Source organism: Sinocyclocheilus rhinocerous, unplaced genomic scaffold (genome assembly GCF_001515625.1).
Source record: "Sinocyclocheilus rhinocerous isolate Xijiao unplaced genomic scaffold, SAMN03320098_v1.1 scaffold819, whole genome shotgun sequence".
In the NCBI taxonomy this organism is placed as follows: Eukaryota; Metazoa; Chordata; class Actinopteri; order Cypriniformes; family Cyprinidae; genus Sinocyclocheilus; species Sinocyclocheilus rhinocerous.
Genome location: NW_015665814.1, coordinates 455,759 through 475,478, shown reverse-complemented (window position 1 = coordinate 475,478; position 19,720 = coordinate 455,759). Strand labels below are relative to the sequence as shown.

General features: G+C 38.0%; 1 protein-coding gene across 1 annotated transcript; it reads left to right on the top strand.

The window, feature by feature from the left end:
* Positions 1–214: 214 nt before the first annotated feature.
* Positions 215–19,650, top strand: LOC107731502 (5'-nucleotidase-like). Its single transcript, XM_016542603.1, has 8 exons — positions 215–538; positions 13,340–13,562; positions 15,000–15,197; positions 16,588–16,742; positions 17,594–17,702; positions 17,850–17,999; positions 18,870–19,070; positions 19,141–19,650. The coding sequence occupies exons 1-8, from the start codon at positions 215–217 to the stop codon at positions 19,299–19,301; spliced, it is 1,521 nt and encodes a 506-aa protein (XP_016398089.1). The 3' UTR covers positions 19,302–19,650.
* Positions 19,651–19,720: the final 70 nt, after the last annotated feature.

Here is a 19,720-nt window from a genome sequence, read left to right as displayed (position 1 = left end):
TATGATTTGCTTTCACACAAAATATGTTGCTCAATCAATGTACAATAAAAACATACATGCATATTTTTCTTCAGTTGTGCCTTTAACCCGTGGTGTATATAGGCTACTGTTGTATAGGCTCTTTTGTTTTTGGTGCTGCCCCCTAACCCCGCCTCCAGACTAAAGTCCGCTGAACTCCTCTGATGGGACTGTCAGTTCAGAGAAGGCTGAGAAGATGAGGATGCAGTGGCTCAATGCATTACTTGTCATCTGGATTCACTGTCATATGTGCAGGACAGAGTTTGAGCTGACTTTACTCCACACTAACGATGTTCACGCACGAGTGGAGGAGACCAACAAGGACTCGGGCAAATGCACTAAACCGCCTTGTTTCGCTGGAGTCGCGCGGAGGTTTACGAAAATCAAACAAGTTCGTAGCAAGGAGAAAAATGTACTCCTGCTGGACGCGGGCGATCAGTTTCAGGGGACCGTCTGGTTTAACTTCTACAAAGGCGCAGAAGCGGCGCATTTCATGAATAAACTCGGATATGATGCGATGGTAAGCATTATGTCCATTAATTATCGGGTTCACGGAAGACTGAGATAAATGTAAGATTTTTAAAGAACTGATTTGCATCGAACAGCTTTGGATTTCTTACAGGGGCCGTTGTAAAATTACGGCGGTAACGTTTGACATTCATTAGACATTCGTTTTTTTTTTTGGCAATTAAAACTCTTTGCGGAGTTTGAGCGCAAACTAACTCAGATAGACATAAATATATGCCCTTTACGTTGCGCAAGGCTTAATTTCTCTTAATTTAACTACGTGACATTATAATATAAAACCAATACTAAAATGTTCAGAAAAACATCCCTGCTATTGCACAAAGTTCCGTTTTTGGAATTACCATTTTATGTGTTTTATAATAATTTTACAACTTTTAATGTATGCAACAATATAAATCCATTAAAGGACAACACCATTTGATCTAAAGGTATCAAACCAACTGTAAAATATTCAGAATATTATTCCCTATAATGCACAAGGCTTGGTTTTCAGAGTATGCCTTTATTGTTTTTATATACAGTAGTGAATCCATATTTTTCATATGTTTAATATACTGTACCCACTTAAATTAATTAAACTCTGACACCGTTTGAGATAAAGGTATCAAACCAACTGTAAAGTATTCAGAATATTATTCCCTATAATGCGCAAATTTCGGTTTTCAGATTATTAATCTGGTTTTTTTTTGACAGTACTGATCCCATTTATATCTATGAAACTTGAACACCATTTAAGCTAAAGATATCACACCAACTGTATATTTTTCAGCTAATTAATCTGATGTTTTTTATGTAGAGTACTGAACTTTAAATTTTTTTTAGACAGTCCTGGAACCCATTTCAATACTAGAGGTCGACCGATAGTGGATTTTGCCGATACCGATAGCTAGGTTGGATATACATATGGATATTGTATGTATACTCTCACACTTTAACTTCTTATATTCTTGAACACTTGATGATTTTCTAACCAAAATAAAAGCGCAGCGCTGAGTCTAGGACAGGGGCCGGGAACCTTTTTTGACCAAAGAGCCATTTTTTTTATTTTTGGTTAATGCATTTTTCCGAAAGAGCCAAAGTAAAAAAATTCCAGAAGTATTTCAGCAAGCTATGTGGGTTTAAAAAATTAATAAATAAATATTATCATCGTGAAAAGGTTACATGGCCTCATCCCTTGAGCGAGTTGTGATTGAGGACGCGGGCTCAGCCTCAGTTGTGTTGCCATATACACATATCCTCGCGCCGTGGAGAAAAAGGGATGGGACAGAGGGGGACTACGGAGGAGGACAAAGGAGTGGATGTGGGATGGAAAATGGAGCTGACGGAGGGAGGAGCCATGGTGGAGGAAGGGCTGACAACTCCAAGGGGCTGGCCGACGGCGGCGGAGCAGGTGGTGGAGGAGCCTGAGGCGGAGACGGAGAGCCAATGAGCCAGGGCGACACCGAGGATCCGGAGGGCCAAGGCAGAGCAGATGGCGCCGGCGACCGAGGCGGGGATCCGGAAGGCCGCGGTGGAGCCAGAGCTACTGAGTCCACTGCTGCCCACACACACCATATTGCGACTCCCAATACTGGGAGTGCAGCAGACAGGGGAACGACATCCCTGGTCGTTTCAGGATTGGCGGATTGTTCAGGGCAAATAGATAATTCTGGGCAAGCAGAGAGTTCATAGCAGACAAATGATTCAGGGCAGGCAGAGAGTTCATATGAAGGCGGGAGAAGAGGGGGCATGTCTGCATATATGTCCCCATAACAGTCCATAGAGCGCTGCTCACCCTCAGCCATGATGCAGTGGGCGGAGTTTCCCTCCGCGCTCTCGCTGTTCATAGCGCTCTCCACCGTGGCGAGCTCTGTTGCCGGCTCTCGCACCTGGTCTGACGTTGCGGGCTCTGGCTCTGCGGCGATCCTCAGCTCTGTCGCTGTCAATGGCGATGGCTCGTCGGTTGCGGCGGGCTCTGGCTCTCTGTCAGCGGTGGGCTCAGGCTTTGGCTCCGCGCCAGGATGACTTTGAATAGCATCATTGTAAAATTGTGAGGAAGAGCTTAAAAAGTCTTGCACATGCATTTCCTGGTCTGAGAGTGACTTCCTGCTTAAACAGGAAGTAATAGATACTAAAAAAAGGTAGAATGTATGTATGTGTAAGGAGAATGTAAGTGTGTGAGAGTGCCAGAATGAATTATGGCTTGTACGGCCCCTCATAACACAAACACACACACACACACACACACTCACACATATATATTGTTTAAATTGATTTAAATGGTTCATTTTTTAAATTTTTTCCCCCTAGAAATTCAGCTTTGTGCAATGTAAAGGGCTTATATTTATGTCTATCTGAGTTAGTTTGCGCTCAAAACATAACAGTCGCAAAGAGTTTAATTGGCAAAAAAAACGAATGTATAATAAACGTCAAACGTCAAACTAACTTTTCCGCCATTAAAAACGTTGGGAATGGGAATGGAACAGAACGCTTGACGCTTTAAAACAAAAAAGCTGAAACATTTTTAACACGCGTTCAGTTTTCCCTTATTTTGTTTGTATCTTGCATGTTTTTCTTATGTGTTTTTTATATGTTGGTGATGTACTATGAAGCCAGAGAAAATTTTCCACAACGTGGATAATAAAGTAGCCTACAATCAAGTAAAGTAAAGTATAAACACATGCACCCTTGTACATAGAGCAATGTAAAAAGTTCACAATTGAGCGTGCCCACACCCAAAGCAACTCGATGCGATTAAACGATTAATGCAAATGAGTCATCGTGTAGCTACTTCGGAGAAGTGGGAAAAAAAAAGATTTCTAACAAATCCTTCCTGAAAGTTGCTCATCACAGTGACTCATGGGATTTCTTTGAAGTGTTGACAGGTTTTCCATCATTATAGGCGCCAAAGGGATGTATTCCTCATTTTATCATTGACGTACTGTAGAGCAGAAGTGGACAGAGTGTACTGGACAGGTTTCCATGAGCCACTGGAGTCTTCATTACAGTGGACAGAGCACCTGTTCAGGTGTAGTGGGACTCAAACTTGTGGAACATAAACAGAATAGGTGTCTCCCAAATGCAGATTCCCGAATCACCCACTGTCAAAGAAAATTTAGAAATGCTTGGGTGAATTCTTCTATTCTCCATTTAAAGTGCTACAAAAGAGCCATAAATAGAAAACTTTTTGGACTTAAATTGTTGATAGAATATAATTATTAAACTATATATGTTTATATGTTGTTTATATTTAAATACATGTATTTTCCTTTTTAATTGTTACATTGTAAAGAATTTTGTTTTTATGGTTGGTGACACTGGACTCGGCACCTTACGGAAAACTATTTGCTGTGCATGTGTTCCTTCAGAACATGTTCAGCACTGCTTCAACATGCCTTTATTATTAGCGATTTTTTGCAAACATTTCTTTGAGTAACATGACCATAAATATGAACTCACGATTGAATGTAACATAAAACAAATGATTACTTTTCGTTAAAATCTTTATTAATGTCAAAAATGCTTACATTTATGTGTCTTTTTGTTCACTCGCACAGCCATGTTGCCGCTGAAGCCGGTTTACGCTGAGTTAATTCATACCCCTTCGTTTGAAGTGTGGTCCCGAAAAATCTTCGTTTGAAGGGCTGTCTGGCCCTTCCCCTACCCCTACCCCTCCAACCAAAAGAGAATTGAGACACCCCTACCCCTTCACGTGAACGCGCGAAACGGAGGGGTAGGGCAAAGGGGAAGGGCTAAGGGGTAGAATTGGGATTGGGCCTAAGTATATAGGTGAAATGTGTCATTTTAAATGGCTTACTGATAGCTGTCTCTTCGTGTTAAAGTAGGCTATTTTTTATTTATTTAATATTGTAAAGGTCTTTGCACACGTGTTTTCATGTGTTTTTTTTACGTATTTGTCGTCGTTTTTTAGTCAAAATGCTTGCTACAGATGCGAAAAATGCAGAAAATTGAACTTGATCCAAATTTTTTTATGACGGGCGATTTAATGTAACATAAAACAAATGATTGCTTTTCGTTAAAATCTTTATTAATGTCAAAAATGCTTACATTTATGTGTCTTTTTGTTCACTCGCACAGCCATGTTGCCGCTGAAGCCGGTTTACGCTGAGTTAATTCATACCCCTTCGTTTGAAGTGTGGTCCCGAAAAATCTTCGTTTGAAGGGCTGTCTGGCCCTTCCCCTACCCCTACCCCTCCAACCAAAAGAGAATTGAGACACCCCTACCCCTTCACGTGAACGCGCGAAACGGAGGGGTAGGGCAAAGGGGAAGGGCTAAGGGGTAGAATTGGGATTGGGCCTAAGTATATAGGTGAAATGTGTCATTTTAAATGGCTTACTGATAGCTGTCTCTTCGTGTTAAAGTAGGCTATTTTTTTTAAATTTAATATTGTAAAGGTCTTTGCACACGTGTTTTCATGTGTTTTTTTACGTATTTGTCGTCGTTTTTTAGTCAAAATGCTTGCTACAGATGCGAAAAATGCAGAAAATTGAACTTGATCCAAATTTTTTTATGACGGGCGAAAATTTCAGACTCGGTGCGCAAAGACCTTAAAGCTGATTGCAGAGCTTGTGCAATCATCCACATGGCTATGATCAGATGCTTTCTTAACTGCTGTTGTTTCACCGCTTTCATTTTTGTTGTATGCTTATTTTGTTATTGAGAGGAAAGCGCACAGCACATATTTACATATTCACCCAAACGCCGCTACTTCAGTGTGAGCGTTGAGATGTTTGCTAACAGTATAACACTGCAAAGGTACTTTAATCTTTCTTCGCCCAAACTGAAGAAAATAAATTTGCCTTGAGTATAGCGGGTCACTAGGTGTCTGTGAGTTTTAGATGTAGCAACAGTTTGTCCTTTGTAAAGCTAACGATGGAAGTCTGAAGGACCGCACAGACAGTCACTCTTTGAGATACGACAGTCATTTGGCACAGATGGCAGTGTAGTCAACTGACAGCGACATATGTGACCCGTGATGGCAAAATGAGTCACACAATGAGCACATTTTGAAAAATGAGTTATTTTTATTTTCACATTCTCCATTAAAAGACCTACAAAAGTATATATGCTTTGTTGGAATCACCTAGCAACATTGCATCTTTTTCTCCAGTTTTTTTTCTTAATAATAATTACTGCATTAATAATTCAATTATAGCAATTTTTTATTTTATCTTTTTTTATCATAAATAAGAACAGATGCAATAAAACAGTATACAAATATGTGACCCTGGAGCACAAAACCAGTCTTAAGGGTCAATTTTTCAAAATTGAGATTTACACATAATCTGAAAGCTGAATAAATAAGCTTTCCATTGATGTGTGGTTTGTTAGGATAGAACAATATTTGGCAGAGATACAACTATTCTTCTATTAACTATTAACGAATAACTATTCTACAACTGATTTATACATCATCTGAAAGCTGAATAAATAAGCTTTCCATTGATGTGTGGTTTGTTAGGATAGAACAATATTTGGCAGAGATACAACTATTCTTCTATTAACTATTAACGAATAACTATTCTACAACTAAGTTCTTAGCAATGCATATTACTAATCAAAAATGAAGTTTTGATATATTTACAGTAGGAAATTTACTAAATATCTTCATGGAGCATGATCTTTACTTAATATCCTAATGATTTTTGGCATAAAGGAAAAATCTATAATTTTGACCCATACAATGTATTGTTGGCTATTGCTACAAATATTCCCCAGCGACTTAAGACTGCTTTTGTGCTCCAGGGTCACAAATAAGAAACAAATAATGCACTACCTTTTTCATTTTTACATCTAAACATAAGAAAAACAAATAATCAAATGTAAAAATGGTTGATGCATGCGCGGGTGCGCTCTTCTGGGAGAAGTGCCCATATAAGGAGTTCCACCCTTAATGACGTCATGAAGAGCCAGGCTCGAAAAAAAAACTTTCTGAAACTTATACGAACCCGTAAGGAGTATATTTGGTACAGAAACTACATCCAAATGTTTTTTTGTTTTTTTTTACTTTGGCCATGTTTAGCATGAGAATCCAACTCTTTAACAGTGTAAATAACTCAACATGAGACAGACGGCCTATATATTAAGACCTACTGTAATGCACGGATCTAATATAATGTTACACATCCAATGTTTTTCCCCAACAGTTCCCCAAACGTTCATTCAAGACTTAACAGATTATGTTTGTGTGAATACTTAAATACTGTAATTCTGTGTATACGTGTATATTTATCGGGATTGCGCGCTGTCAAAAGAGTCTTTATGCAGGCGCTTCGGATGAAAGTCACTGTGAGAAGCAAGCGAAGAAAAGGTTCTCTCAGAAAACATAGAAATTAAGATTATTTTGGATGTTTAATTACTATTTGGAGCATTGGCATCACTAGACAAGGGCTTAATGAACTCATTTTTGTGAAAACCTCAAATTCAACTAAAATCGAAATTTTTCACTTCTTTTGCGTGTAGCTCAAAATTAGCCTGTGCGCATTCACACTCATTTTGCCAGCACGGGTCACATATAGTGGATGAAGCAGAACATCCAACTAGGCCGAGGCTGGATCTACAAGGCCCTGGTGCCTTCAGGATAGGAATCTAAAGGGAAACAAAAGTATTAATGGTTACACTTTATTGTGATAGACATTCTACTAACTGTAAGTAACTTTGCAACTACATGTCAACTAACCCTCATTACATTAGGGCTAGGGTTAGTAGAGTAAGTTGACATGCACTTGCAAAGTTACTTAAAGTCAGTAGGATGTCTATTGGGGACCATCTAAATATAAATTAAGCAGATAGTCTGCTAATACTCAAGTGACTGGTAGTTGTCATGTAGTTGCAAAGTTACTTGTTTCAAGTGGACTATCAAAATAAAGTGTTACCAGACTAACATTAGTGTAGATGCCATTCTTTATTCAATTTAATGATAAAGTGATCAAATATAATGTTTTCAGACCTGACTAGTTGCTGCACAACTAAGAGTTGAGTAAAGGAATAAATGTATTTTCGGTTAAACAAATTAGTCTTCACCTTTGTTTGTATAGAGCTTTTTATTGACTTTATTGAACATTATAGCTTCACGGTGAACAGGAAAACAGCAGAATCAATGATGGAAACTCAACTATGGAGACAGGTCAGATTCTGCTGTAAAGTAGCTCTGAACGAAAACAGTGTCATTGTTTAGATCAAGTTATATTAGTCTTGATTCAGTTGAAATCAATAACTGTGAATTTAATCAAATTCAGCTCAGCTTTAAACAGTTTTACGAAGGGCAGCGATGTTGTTATTCATTTTAAAGTTTAAGTTTAGACTTAAACAGTCCTGAAATCCCCTATTTCCACACAGTTTAGATATCACCAAATTTTTTTTGAAAAACATGAGAACAACTAGGTGTGGTATACTTGAGGTTTAGTGGAGGGGTGAAAAACAACAGAGGAGTGATAACACAACAATGGCTTCTAACTCGGTTTTATTTCACTTTCGTTGAGTTCAAAGCATCAAAGCTTCCCACAAGTGCATGCTGTGGTTCACTTTTGCACGCAACAAAAGGAACATATATACACTTTAAGCTCAAAGTGCATCACACAATTACACACATATGCTGTGATCTCTATTCACAAATAAATATATACACACACATTTTTCCGATGTTTATTCAGAAATATAAACTGTTTAGTTCTAGGTGCTCGAGGAGTTCTGAAGACAGTTTGAATGTATTGCGTTTGTGTCGAAGGCTCCGTCTCTATAAAAGAGAATTTCAGCCAAGCTGACATGAATTCATTACATACATTAATGGAGGCTAACATTTCCTTGCACAACACAAACATTTCTATTAACATTTCAGAAAATGTAGTTTAGTGTTTCATGATCCTTTAACTGAGAAATAAGGGTCAATTTTTCAAAATTGAGATTTACACATAATCTGAAAGCTGAATAAATAAGCTTTCCATTGATGTGTGGTTTGTTAGGATAGAACAATATTTGGCAGAGATACAACTATTCTTCTATTAACTATTAACGAATAACTATTCTACAACTAAGTTCTTAGCAATGCATATTACTAATCAAAAATGAAGTTTTGATATATTTACAGTAGGAAATTTACTAAATATCTTCATGGAGCATGATCTTTACTTAATATCCTAATGATTTTTGGCATAAAGGAAAAATCTATAATTTTGACCCATACAATGTATTGTTGGCTATTGCTACAAATATTCCCCAGCGACTTAAGACTGCTTTTGTGCTCCAGGGTCACAAATAAGAAACAAATAATGCACTACCTTTTTCATTTTTACATCTAAACATAAGAAAAACAAATAATCAAATGTAAAAATGGTTGATGCATGCGCGGGTGCGCTCTTCTGGGAGAAGTGCCCATATAAGGAGTTCCACCCTTAATGACGTCATGAAGAGCCAGGCTCGAAAAAAAAACTTTCTGAAACTTATACGAACCCGTAAGGAGTATATTTGGTACAGAAACTACATCCAAATGTTTTTTTGTTTTTTTTTACTTTGGCCATGTTTAGCATGAGAATCCAACTCTTTAACAGTGTAAATAACTCAACATGAGACAGACGGCCTATATATTAAGACCTACTGTAATGCACGGATCTAATATAATGTTACACATCCAATGTTTTTCCCCAACAGTTCCCCAAACGTTCATTCAAGACTTAACAGATTATGTTTGTGTGAATACTTAAATACTGTAATTCTGTGTATACGTGTATATTTATCGGGATTGCGCGCTGTCAAAAGAGTCTTTATGCAGGCGCTTCGGATGAAAGTCACTGTGAGAAGCAAGCGAAGAAAAGGTTCTCTCAGAAAACATAGAAATTAAGATTATTTTGGATGTTTAATTACTATTTGGAGCATTGGCATCACTAGACAAGGGCTTAATGAACTCATTTTTGTGAAAACCTCAAATTCAACTAAAATCGACATTTTTCACTTCTTTTGCGTGTAGCTCAAAATTAGCCTGTGCGCATTCACACTCATTTTGCCAGCACGGGTCACATATAGTGGATGAAGCAGAACATCCAACTAGGCCGAGGCTGGATCTACAAGGCCCTGGTGCCTTCAGGATAGGAATCTAAAGGGAAACAAAAGTATTAATGGTTACACTTTATTGTGATAGACATTCTACTAACTGTAAGTAACTTTGCAACTACATGTCAACTAACCCTCATTACATTAGGGCTAGGGTTAGTAGAGTAAGTTGACATGCACTTGCAAAGTTACTTAAAGTCAGTAGGATGTCTATTGGGGACCATCTAAATATAAATTAAGCAGATAGTCTGCTAATACTCAAGTGACTGGTAGTTGTCATGTAGTTGCAAAGTTACTTGTTTCAAGTGGACTATCAAAATAAAGTGTTACCAGACTAACATTAGTGTAGATGCCATTCTTTATTCAATTTAATGATAAAGTGATCAAATATAATGTTTTCAGACCTGACTAGTTGCTGCACAACTAAGAGTTGAGTAAAGGAATAAATGTATTTTCGGTTAAACAAATTAGTCTTCACCTTTGTTTGTATAGAGCTTTTTATTGACTTTATTGAACATTATAGCTTCACGGTGAACAGGAAAACAGCAGAATCAATGATGGAAACTCAACTATGGAGACAGGTCAGATTCTGCTGTAAAGTAGCTCTGAACGAAAACAGTGTCATTGTTTAGATCAAGTTATATTAGTCTTGATTCAGTTGAAATCAATAACTGTGAATTTAATCAAATTCAGCTCAGCTTTAAACAGTTTTACGAAGGGCAGCGATGTTGTTATTCATTTTAAAGTTTAAGTTTAGACTTAAACAGTCCTGAAATCCCCTATTTCCACACAGTTTAGATATCACCAAATTTTTTTTGAAAAACATGAGAACAACTAGGTGTGGTATACTTGAGGTTTAGTGGAGGGGTGAAAAACAACAGAGGAGTGATAACACAACAATGGCTTCTAACTCGGTTTTATTTCACTTTCGTTGAGTTCAAAGCATCAAAGCTTCCCACAAGTGCATGCTGTGGTTCACTTTTGCACGCAACAAAAGGAACATATATACACTTTAAGCTCAAAGTGCATCACACAATTACACACATATGCTGTGATCTCTATTCACAAATAAATATATACACACACATTTTTCCGATGTTTATTCAGAAATATAAACTGTTTAGTTCTAGGTGCTCGAGGAGTTCTGAAGACAGTTTGAATGTATTGCGTTTGTGTCGAAGGCTCCGTCTCTATAAAAGAGAATTTCAGCCAAGCTGACATGAATTCATTACATACATTAATGGAGGCTAACATTTCCTTGCACAACACAAACATTTCTATTAACATTTCAGAAAATGTAGTTTAGTGTTTCATGATCCTTTAACTGAGAAAGTGATACAAGTTCCAATAGTTTGCTTCAGGTTCAAGGCTTTGTAAGCAGAATCCTAAAATTGATAAGCAACCTGAGAAGTAGCAGAATGAACTATCTTCCAGCAGTTATTAGTAGAGCTGCAATGGTACACAAAATTCACACTTTTTTCTCTTATGCTTCAAGTTTTATGCAGTTTTCTGTTATAAATGGACAATTTGAGCACATCCAAAAGAAAGTGGTCACTACATTAACAACTATTGTTCAGTATATATATATATTATACAGATTTTCTGTAAATGCAATTCAATCATGACAACTCTCGGAAGATTTTAGCATGGTGATGGATATGACAATGTTAATGTATTTGGTCTTGGCAGAATAGATCTGCTACGCTGCTGCTGCTGCTGTTGGTTATTGCTGTAGATTATTGCTGCTGCTGCAAGCAAGTACAGGAACTTGCTACTGCCAATGCATACGGCGATACAGTGCTGTGAGTATTTAAGACATACTGCTGCTGCACAAATAGCATATAAAATAACCCATAGCAGATCTATACAGGTGGAGCTGGGGAAGATGGAGGGTTTCAGAGAAACTCTGAAAGCACGCTGCAGGAATCTCTAGTGAATGCTAGCCAGCCATATAAATGCAAGGCAGTAAGCTCATTGGCTGCATATGCAGCATGAACCAATCAGCTGTGCCAAGTTGTTTAACTCTCTGAATATCATTGGTTACGTTAACAACCCGTCGCATGCGCCATCTAGAGTTTCATGACTGAACTATATATTTGTCTGCTCTTTCCTATTCTCAATCATACACGTCACATCAAATAGGCTCCTCTAAGATGCGAAGCTGCCTTACAGCATGCACATAAGAAATACACTGACATACATACATACGAAATCTTGTTTTTGCAGAACAGAATGGACATACTGTTCTTTAATGAAACACCCTTCATTTGATATTCTTTTCTTTTGTATCCAAAGCTGTCACCAATAATTCAGTCTCTTCCTCTTGACTCTGGGCCTCATTTATAAAATGTTGTGCAGAAACCATCCTAAATTTGATTTTACGATCATCTCTCAAATATGCGTACGTGTGATTCATAGAACCTTGCGCACAACTAAATGGTTTCAGCTCTCTGCCTTGTAAACAACTCCTAATTAGTTTTTTTTTCAGTTGCTAACATCCTTTTGTCCAATCTCTAGTCACATTTTCAAAACTCTAAACACAATTAGCACAACATCCATCTGTTGTGACCATACCATTAACAAAATTTGTGTTGTTTTCACACAGTCAATTACCATGTTTATAAAATGCTTACATTTTTTACCTTTTCACACAAGCTTACCCAAAACCAAAGTCATGGATCTTTTTAGTCTTATTTTGCTTAAACACAGCATGTCAGAAATGAAGACCTAATGTTCCAAACCTTGAATATAGTATAACAGCAGCTGAAAAGTATTGAAAAAAAGCTCTCTATATAAAATATTGTAACAACTGAAGGTTTCAATTGAATTTCTGCATAGAGGACCCTATTTTTTCTATTGTATATTCTATAAAGCAATGACTCATTCAGTTTTAGATAGCATGTTGCCAAGAATGAACACATTCAGCACTGAAAAATCTAAAATGGGTTTCAGTTGAAGGTAAACTGAAGGCTAAATTACAAAAAAAAACTATGGCTTTTTATATTGTCTATTATATGCAGGTAGAACTGAAACATGACAAGTAATGCCGTTTTTTGTAATTAATTGTTAGCATTTTGACAGTCTATGTGCTATGATTGACTATAGTTCCTGTTGGATAGAAAATTAGTGCTAATGTTTTGACCGAATGACTCAATTTTGAATCAGGTTTGCTGTGTTTTGATAGAGTTAGTATATGTAGAAAAAGGTTTGGCTAATTGTGTGATGTAGGTGTGTTGCTGTGTTAAAGAGTCTAGAAAAAAATACTTTAAGTATTGGTAAACGCTTGCTAGCAATTGAACAAACTGTAATGGCATTAACATATAAAAGATCACCAGTCATTGTCCAAATGCTTTAATTTAGAACAGCGAGCTGCAAGAACAGCTTACATTTCCAAAAATCTGCAGTACTCCGACAAGAAAAAATGCGTACGTCTGCTCGGACGCTAAGCACTTTTCCACGTCAAAGGCAGTACAAATATGAGCATTGGCGTGGATTTAAGTGCATGCACACTCTAAGAGCAAATCTGAGTGTACGCACGCTTTATAAATGAGGCCCCACGTTTAGTGCTTTAGTGCAACTAACATTAAACTTCCACTAATCCAGCCCATATCATTTGAGATTACATAGATCCTAGAATCAGTCAAGATCAGATTCGGTTGACTGAGAGTGATTGACTTGCCTGATGGCACATTTAAACAGATTAGGGTCGTCAGAAGAATATAAAGATTTGGTTACAGCCATCAATAACATGGGGTTTTTTCATATTTATATGATTTTACAGGCCCCCATCTCCAGTTTGAGGATGAGGTTACTGCTTTACAGACTCAAGTGGACAAACTCATCGCTTTGGGTGTTAATAAGATCATCGCCCTTGGACATTCTGGGTTCAAAGTGGACCAAAATATCGCAAAGAAAGTTCGAGGATTGGATGTTGTGATTGGAGGGCACACCAATACATTCCTATACACAGGTATGTATCATTTAATTGCCTATGGGTTTATATGTATTATTATTGGTGTGTCAGTTTACACTTTTTGATTGATTCGAATTCATTACTATTTCAAAAAAATTATTTTCCCATCATTTACATTTTTTTTTTTCTTTCTTCCGTGTAGCACAGAAGCGCCACACGTCCATTTTCTCACGCGGTCAAAACACCCTCAATTAAAACTGTAATAATAGGATATTGGCGAAACACATTTGGTAAAGGCTACAGTGCGTATTTGCGTTTGTGTTCATTAAAACTTTCTATTTACAATGTGTTTTTGTAGCATTGAGCAATGTGGCCAATCTCAGTCATATCTGTTGATTTCTTGAACACCTGTGATTGGCCTTTGTGTTCAAGAGTTCAGTCAGAATTCACTCACCTCTAAACGCCAGATTTTTTCGTTCAATTACCAATCGATGTGAATTTGCAACTACATTGTGCCGTTTTTGTTGTTGTCCAGTTAACTGTGGAGCTGCATAAAATAAGAAAATATAATTTCACAGAGGCCGGTACACTTCGTAATTTTCACTCAATGAAATTTAACAGTGTACCTCTATTCTACACCTTCTTTCACCAGGACCACAAATTAGAGGTTAATTTGTGAATCATTTTATTTGTTAAAGATGTGCAATGGACTGTCCGTTCCCAACACTTTTCAAAACAAAATGACACTCATAATAAGATCAAGAACTTTCATTTCCACTCTCTTAATAAGGGCTGTGGTCTCTTGGAACAGCTCCGCAGAAATACATTAAAGTGCTAAATGGTGTATGCACAGGTGCACAGGAGTGCTGATCCCATCACAAACAAAGTAACACCCATACACCTCTAATACCACTCTCATTCAATTTGATTAATCTGTGTTTTAATAAAAGACATGGGCTTTGTGACCGTAATGCGTGTGATGGACTAAAGGTGAAACCACCTTATTTTGATCCAAACAGCTAACCAGTACAGCACTGACTGAAGTTTCTTTTGCTTCAGAAACTCTGCTCAGGCTGCCAAATACTACTCATTTGCATGTTACTCACCTCTGCTGCAGCCTTTGTGTTTTCTAGGCAAGCAGGAATAGACTACTAACCCCAAGAATTACACATGGGTTTTCGCTTCTGTCCTCTGGGCATAAATGATGCCATAAATTATGTGACTTGCTAGGAAGAGGTGTGTTCTTATTTTGTGTTATTAAGTGGCCAGATTTACCTGGCTGATACCTGGTGTGAGCCCATACTATTTGTTGCTGGACTCCTTGTCCATACAGAAACCTTCTCTGGATTATTGCATTATTAGTAAAAGGAATGTCTATCAACAGCACACTAAAGCAAATGATATTAACTACTACAAAAAACTTTGCACAGTATTACTGTACTTAATTTAAGTATGTACTCTCTGTCCATTTATTTTGTGTGCTCATCTCTGTAGGAACTCCACCATCCACAGAAGTTCCTGCAGGACCATATCCATTCATGGTCCAGTCAGATGATGGGCGCCAGGTTCCTGTGGTCCAGGCCTATGCCTTTGGAAAGTATCTGGGATTCCTAAAAGTGGCTTTTGATTCAAATGGAAATGTGGTGAAGTCTTCAGGCAATCCAATTCTTCTGGATAACTCAACAGCACCAGGTAAGAAAACTGGAAACATGGAAACAAATTAGAGAATTTAAAACAAGTCAGTAGAGCTTATAGGACAACAGGACAAATAGGACAAATCCCATCTTCGCAGTAGGGAAATGTTTTTAAACAGTGTGTTCAGTGGTCAAGTTCTGAGCCAAGTATTTTCTCTTATCATGAAAATGAAAACTGTAACAAGGTAGTTGCCCAAGCCGAGGAAGCTTTGCCAAGGATGTAATTGAGTTGGTTCACAGTAATAGACAGGGAAATAACAGAATCACTTATGGAAACTCATCTCAGACAATTCAGATACTAAAAGACAACAGGGTCACTATTCAGCTCAGTTCAGTGTTGGATCAGTTCAGATAGGGCAGTTATTTATTCATCTGCCTGAATTACCTGCTGGTTATTTATCCTTAAACAAGCTTTTATCTTGAATTGATACATTTTCTGCCCAGTGGTTTATTTAATCTTCCAATCTGGCTACCATTTGCATGTGCTCTCTCTACCTTACGGAAGCTGAAAACACCGGCAAACATGGAAAGTTGCAGTTTAGCAATCTCTAATGAGCAATTCTGCTCAAATAGCAACTAAATCTGCGAGCAAATTCGCTTCTTTTCCTGGATTTTTTCCAGATTTGCTTCAAGCTTGCAATGTTGCGATCTTGGACTGGTTTGGTTCGAGTCTTAGAACTCTTGATTTAAGAATTTTTCAAAATCCTTACAGAGAAAATGAACAGGAAAAATGTGACCCTGGAGCACAAAACCAGTCATACGGGTCAATTTTTCGAAATTGAGATTTATACATCATCTGAAAGCTGAATAAATAAGCTTTCCATTGATGTATGGTTTGTTAGGATAGGACAGTATTTGGCCCAACTATTTGAAAATCTGGAATCTGAGGGTGCAAAAAAATCTAAATATTGAGAAAATCATCTTTAAAGTTGTCCAAATGAAGTTCTTATACTTAATATCCTAATGATTTTTGGCATAAAAGAAAAATCGATCATTTTGACCCATACAATGTATTTTTGGCTATTGCTACAAATATACCCCAGCAACTTAAGACTGCTTTTGTGCTCCAGGGTCACAAATACTTCATGAAACCAGGACCACTGAAAACGTGGGCACTCAATGGACATTAGTATACTAATATAACCTATTAGGGTGCCCAGTCATGCTCCTGAAGGGCCACTGTCCTACAGAGTTTATCTCCAACCCTAAATAAACACTCCTGAACCAGCTAATCAAGGTTTTCAAGAGCACTAGAAACTTCCAGGATGGTGTGTTGGAGCAGGATTGGACACCCCTGTACTACACCGTATCTATCAGATGTGATGCATTTCTATTGTGGGTTGCCCTATTGATATGCCAGTCTCAACCTGTGATCTGATTTTGTCAAGATCCAGTCATTCAGGCTGAAGTGGACGCTTGGAGGAAGAATCTGGCCAATTACTCTGCTCAGCATGTGGGACAGACTCTAGTCTATCTCAATGGAACATTTGAGGAATGTCGATTCCGTGAATGTAATTTGGGAAATTTGATCTGTGATGCCATGGTGAGTGAATAAGTCTGTGACTTTAAAGATACATTTGCCGTTACATTTTCTTTGATAGCATTATTTTGCATATTGTTTTTCATGGACACGAGGACTACTCTAGATGGGACAAACATCTCACTCTGTAGAGCATGATGTATGAATATTGTGTACAAAATCGCTTAACTTGAACACCTACAAATGCATTGAGTGACAATGCAGATGTTAATCTTAGGCCCTGTTTACACCTGGTATTATCATTAGTGTAGTGTGATCTGAGAGAAATCTAGGTGTAAGCTGCATCCAGAATGTTTTGCATTTGTAGGACCATCCACTGATCTCAACAATCAACCATTGCTGGTTGCATGCAGCTTTAAACTAAAATAAGCATTACATCAGAACAAATTGGAACGCCAAACATGCCAAAACTTCATAGTTCTTCAGCGTGCTTGAGAACAACATGCAGAGACACATAATTGCGTGATTGTTTTTGAATATGTGTCTGCTTGCATCTTGTATTAACATCTGTCATGTCTTGACTTGGATCACTGGAGAAAGATGTTGATACCAGGCGCAAACAAACACACATTCAGAAACAATCTTTGTACCTGAAAAAGTTCAATCAAGCACTTATCGCTCAGCCAAAACCAAAACGCAAAACCTCAAACCCAATATGAACTAAAGGCAGTCTGAGAAGCACATCCAGTCTTGAAAAGTAATAAAATGATCCAAGCAGCAAACATTTCAACCAATGGCAAAGTGAAAATAAAAATGTACTGTCAACTCTAAACAGACCTGCTATATAATTTGGTAGATTTGCTGAAAATCGTGCTCTTAAGACCCATAGGACACCTTTCCTGCTTGTATTTTAGGTCCATAATAATATTAAATACGCTGATGAAATCCAGTGGAACCATGTCAGCTCTTGTATTCTGAACGGTGGAGCCATTCGATCACCTATTGATGAGCGAAACAGAAATGGTATGAGACACTGATTCACAATCACTTATGCTTCCTAACGGGACAGATCGATATCCCTTGAGTTTAATTGATTGGTTGTGATGATTAAGGATTTCAGGAGCAGTAAATATAATACTGAAACACACCTAATGCATGTTTCGATTGAAGGCTCCATCACAATGGAGGATCTGATCGCTGCGTTGCCATTTGGAGGTACATTTGACCTGGTCCAAATCAATGGATCTACTCTGCGCGAGGTCTTTGAGCACTCCGTTCGCAGATACGGAGGAAGCACTGGTGAATTCCTACAGGTGTCTGGTACGTTTACTTTGGGGAAATTCTTGTAAGCTGTTTATAAGTATACTCTATGTGAACTAGAGCTCCCCCTCAATTTGAGTACTGGAATAGCATGGACAAATGTTGCTAAGCTCTCAAAATGAACAAAGCATCATAAAACTAGTCCGTATGACTTGAGTGTATAGGGTGCTTTCACACCTGGCGCGTTTCCCCCCTCAGCTCGGTTCGTTTGGGCATATGTGAACACGGCAATCGCGCCTGGATCCGCGCCAAAACAATCGATCCGAGATCGCCTGAACGAGGTTGTATCGGCTCGATTGAAAACGAACTCTGGAGCGGTTGTAGTGAGAAAGCAATCCGATCTAACGAACCAGGCTATATCACAATGTTTAATGGGTAATTACGTAAGTTCCCGTGAAAAGCATTAGCTTTGTTGGTTTGCTAATACTTCAAAATAAACTTGTGAATGTCTGTGGGTGAGCACGTCTTCGCCAGTCAAAATAAAAATGCGCACTTTTTCATTGTATAATGCCGTCTTATTGCTCTTCTTCCTAGTAGGTGCATTTTAAAAATGTTTTCCCGATGAATCCTGGACTCCTGCTCAAAATTATAAATTAATATAAGGACAGCTACAAAAAAAAAAAAGCTGTTGTCGTTCCATCCTGACGGATGACAGCTAAGTGGAATCCCGGAAAATAAACCATGGAACTTTGACCAATGAGAGAACAGGATACTCGCGCGTGACTGTTATTAACAAATTTGGTCCGTTTAGAAACGTTGCCGTGTGAAAGCGAACCGCACCAAGAATAAAAACAAACAAAGCAATCGATCTACAGGTGTGAAAGCACCCTTAATTCAGATATTCATTTGATGTTTATAATTACCTTGCAGGGTTTCAGCTGGTGTATGATTTATCAAAATCGCCTGGAAACCGTGTTAAAAGTGTGAATGTGCTCTGCACTGAGTGTCGAGTGCCCCGCTATGAACCGCTCAACCCAAAGAAGGTGTATCAAGTGGTGCTGCCCTCTTACCTAGTGGAAGGAGGAGATGGATACTCTATGATCAAACAACAGAAACTCAAGCATGACAGCGGTAAGTCATTATATATGCACATTTCATCATACACTTAGCATTACAATATACTGTGTACCATATTCCATAGGCGACCTGGATATAGCAGTTGTTGCCAGCTACATCTCGGAGAGAAAGAGAGTTCATCCAGCTGTGGAAGGACGGATTCAGTTCACAAGCTCTGGTATTGGACATCGAGGATATATGTCCACTATTCTGCTGGTGTGGGTACTCTGGGTCATGTTTGTTTAGTCGTTTATTATGTAGCCATTTGTGTGTCATTGTACAGTCAGAGAGAACAAAAGACACCTTTAATCCAAAGATTAGTTACTGTCATAGAAGCAAACAGATTAACTGGCAACACTGATGTAGTAAGGATCAAAGAAAGTCACAAGTTCTTATTCTATAGGGATCTTTCGATCACCTCTTTAAAACTCATAGAGGGTATACTTATGCTGAATCTCACAAAGAGATGTCCAGATCATATTTCACTCCAAAATCGTTTTTGCTTAAAAAGCCTATTTTAGGCCCATTAAGGATATTTTGGTAATATTTCATGATAATTCAGCTAACTCTAACCTCAAATTCTCATGACTGCAATGTGAAAATTAAAAAAAGTAGAATTTACATTTCTAACATTATGCATTACGGTAGTATGATTTAATTCATGT

What these genes read in the sequence shown, in the direction of transcription:
- LOC107731502 (XM_016542603.1), top strand. Translation starts at nt 215, where the DNA reads ATGAGGATGCAGTGGCTCAATGCATTACTTGTCATCTGGATTCACTGT. An exon ending in ATTTGATCTGTGATGCCATG is followed by an intron (nt 16,743 to 17,593) that starts GTGAGTGAATAA and finishes CTTGTATTTTAG; the next exon opens with GTCCATAATAATATTAAATA. An exon ending in GAAACTCAAGCATGACAGCG is followed by an intron (nt 19,071 to 19,140) that starts GTAAGTCATTAT and finishes CATATTCCATAG; the next exon opens with GCGACCTGGATATAGCAGTT.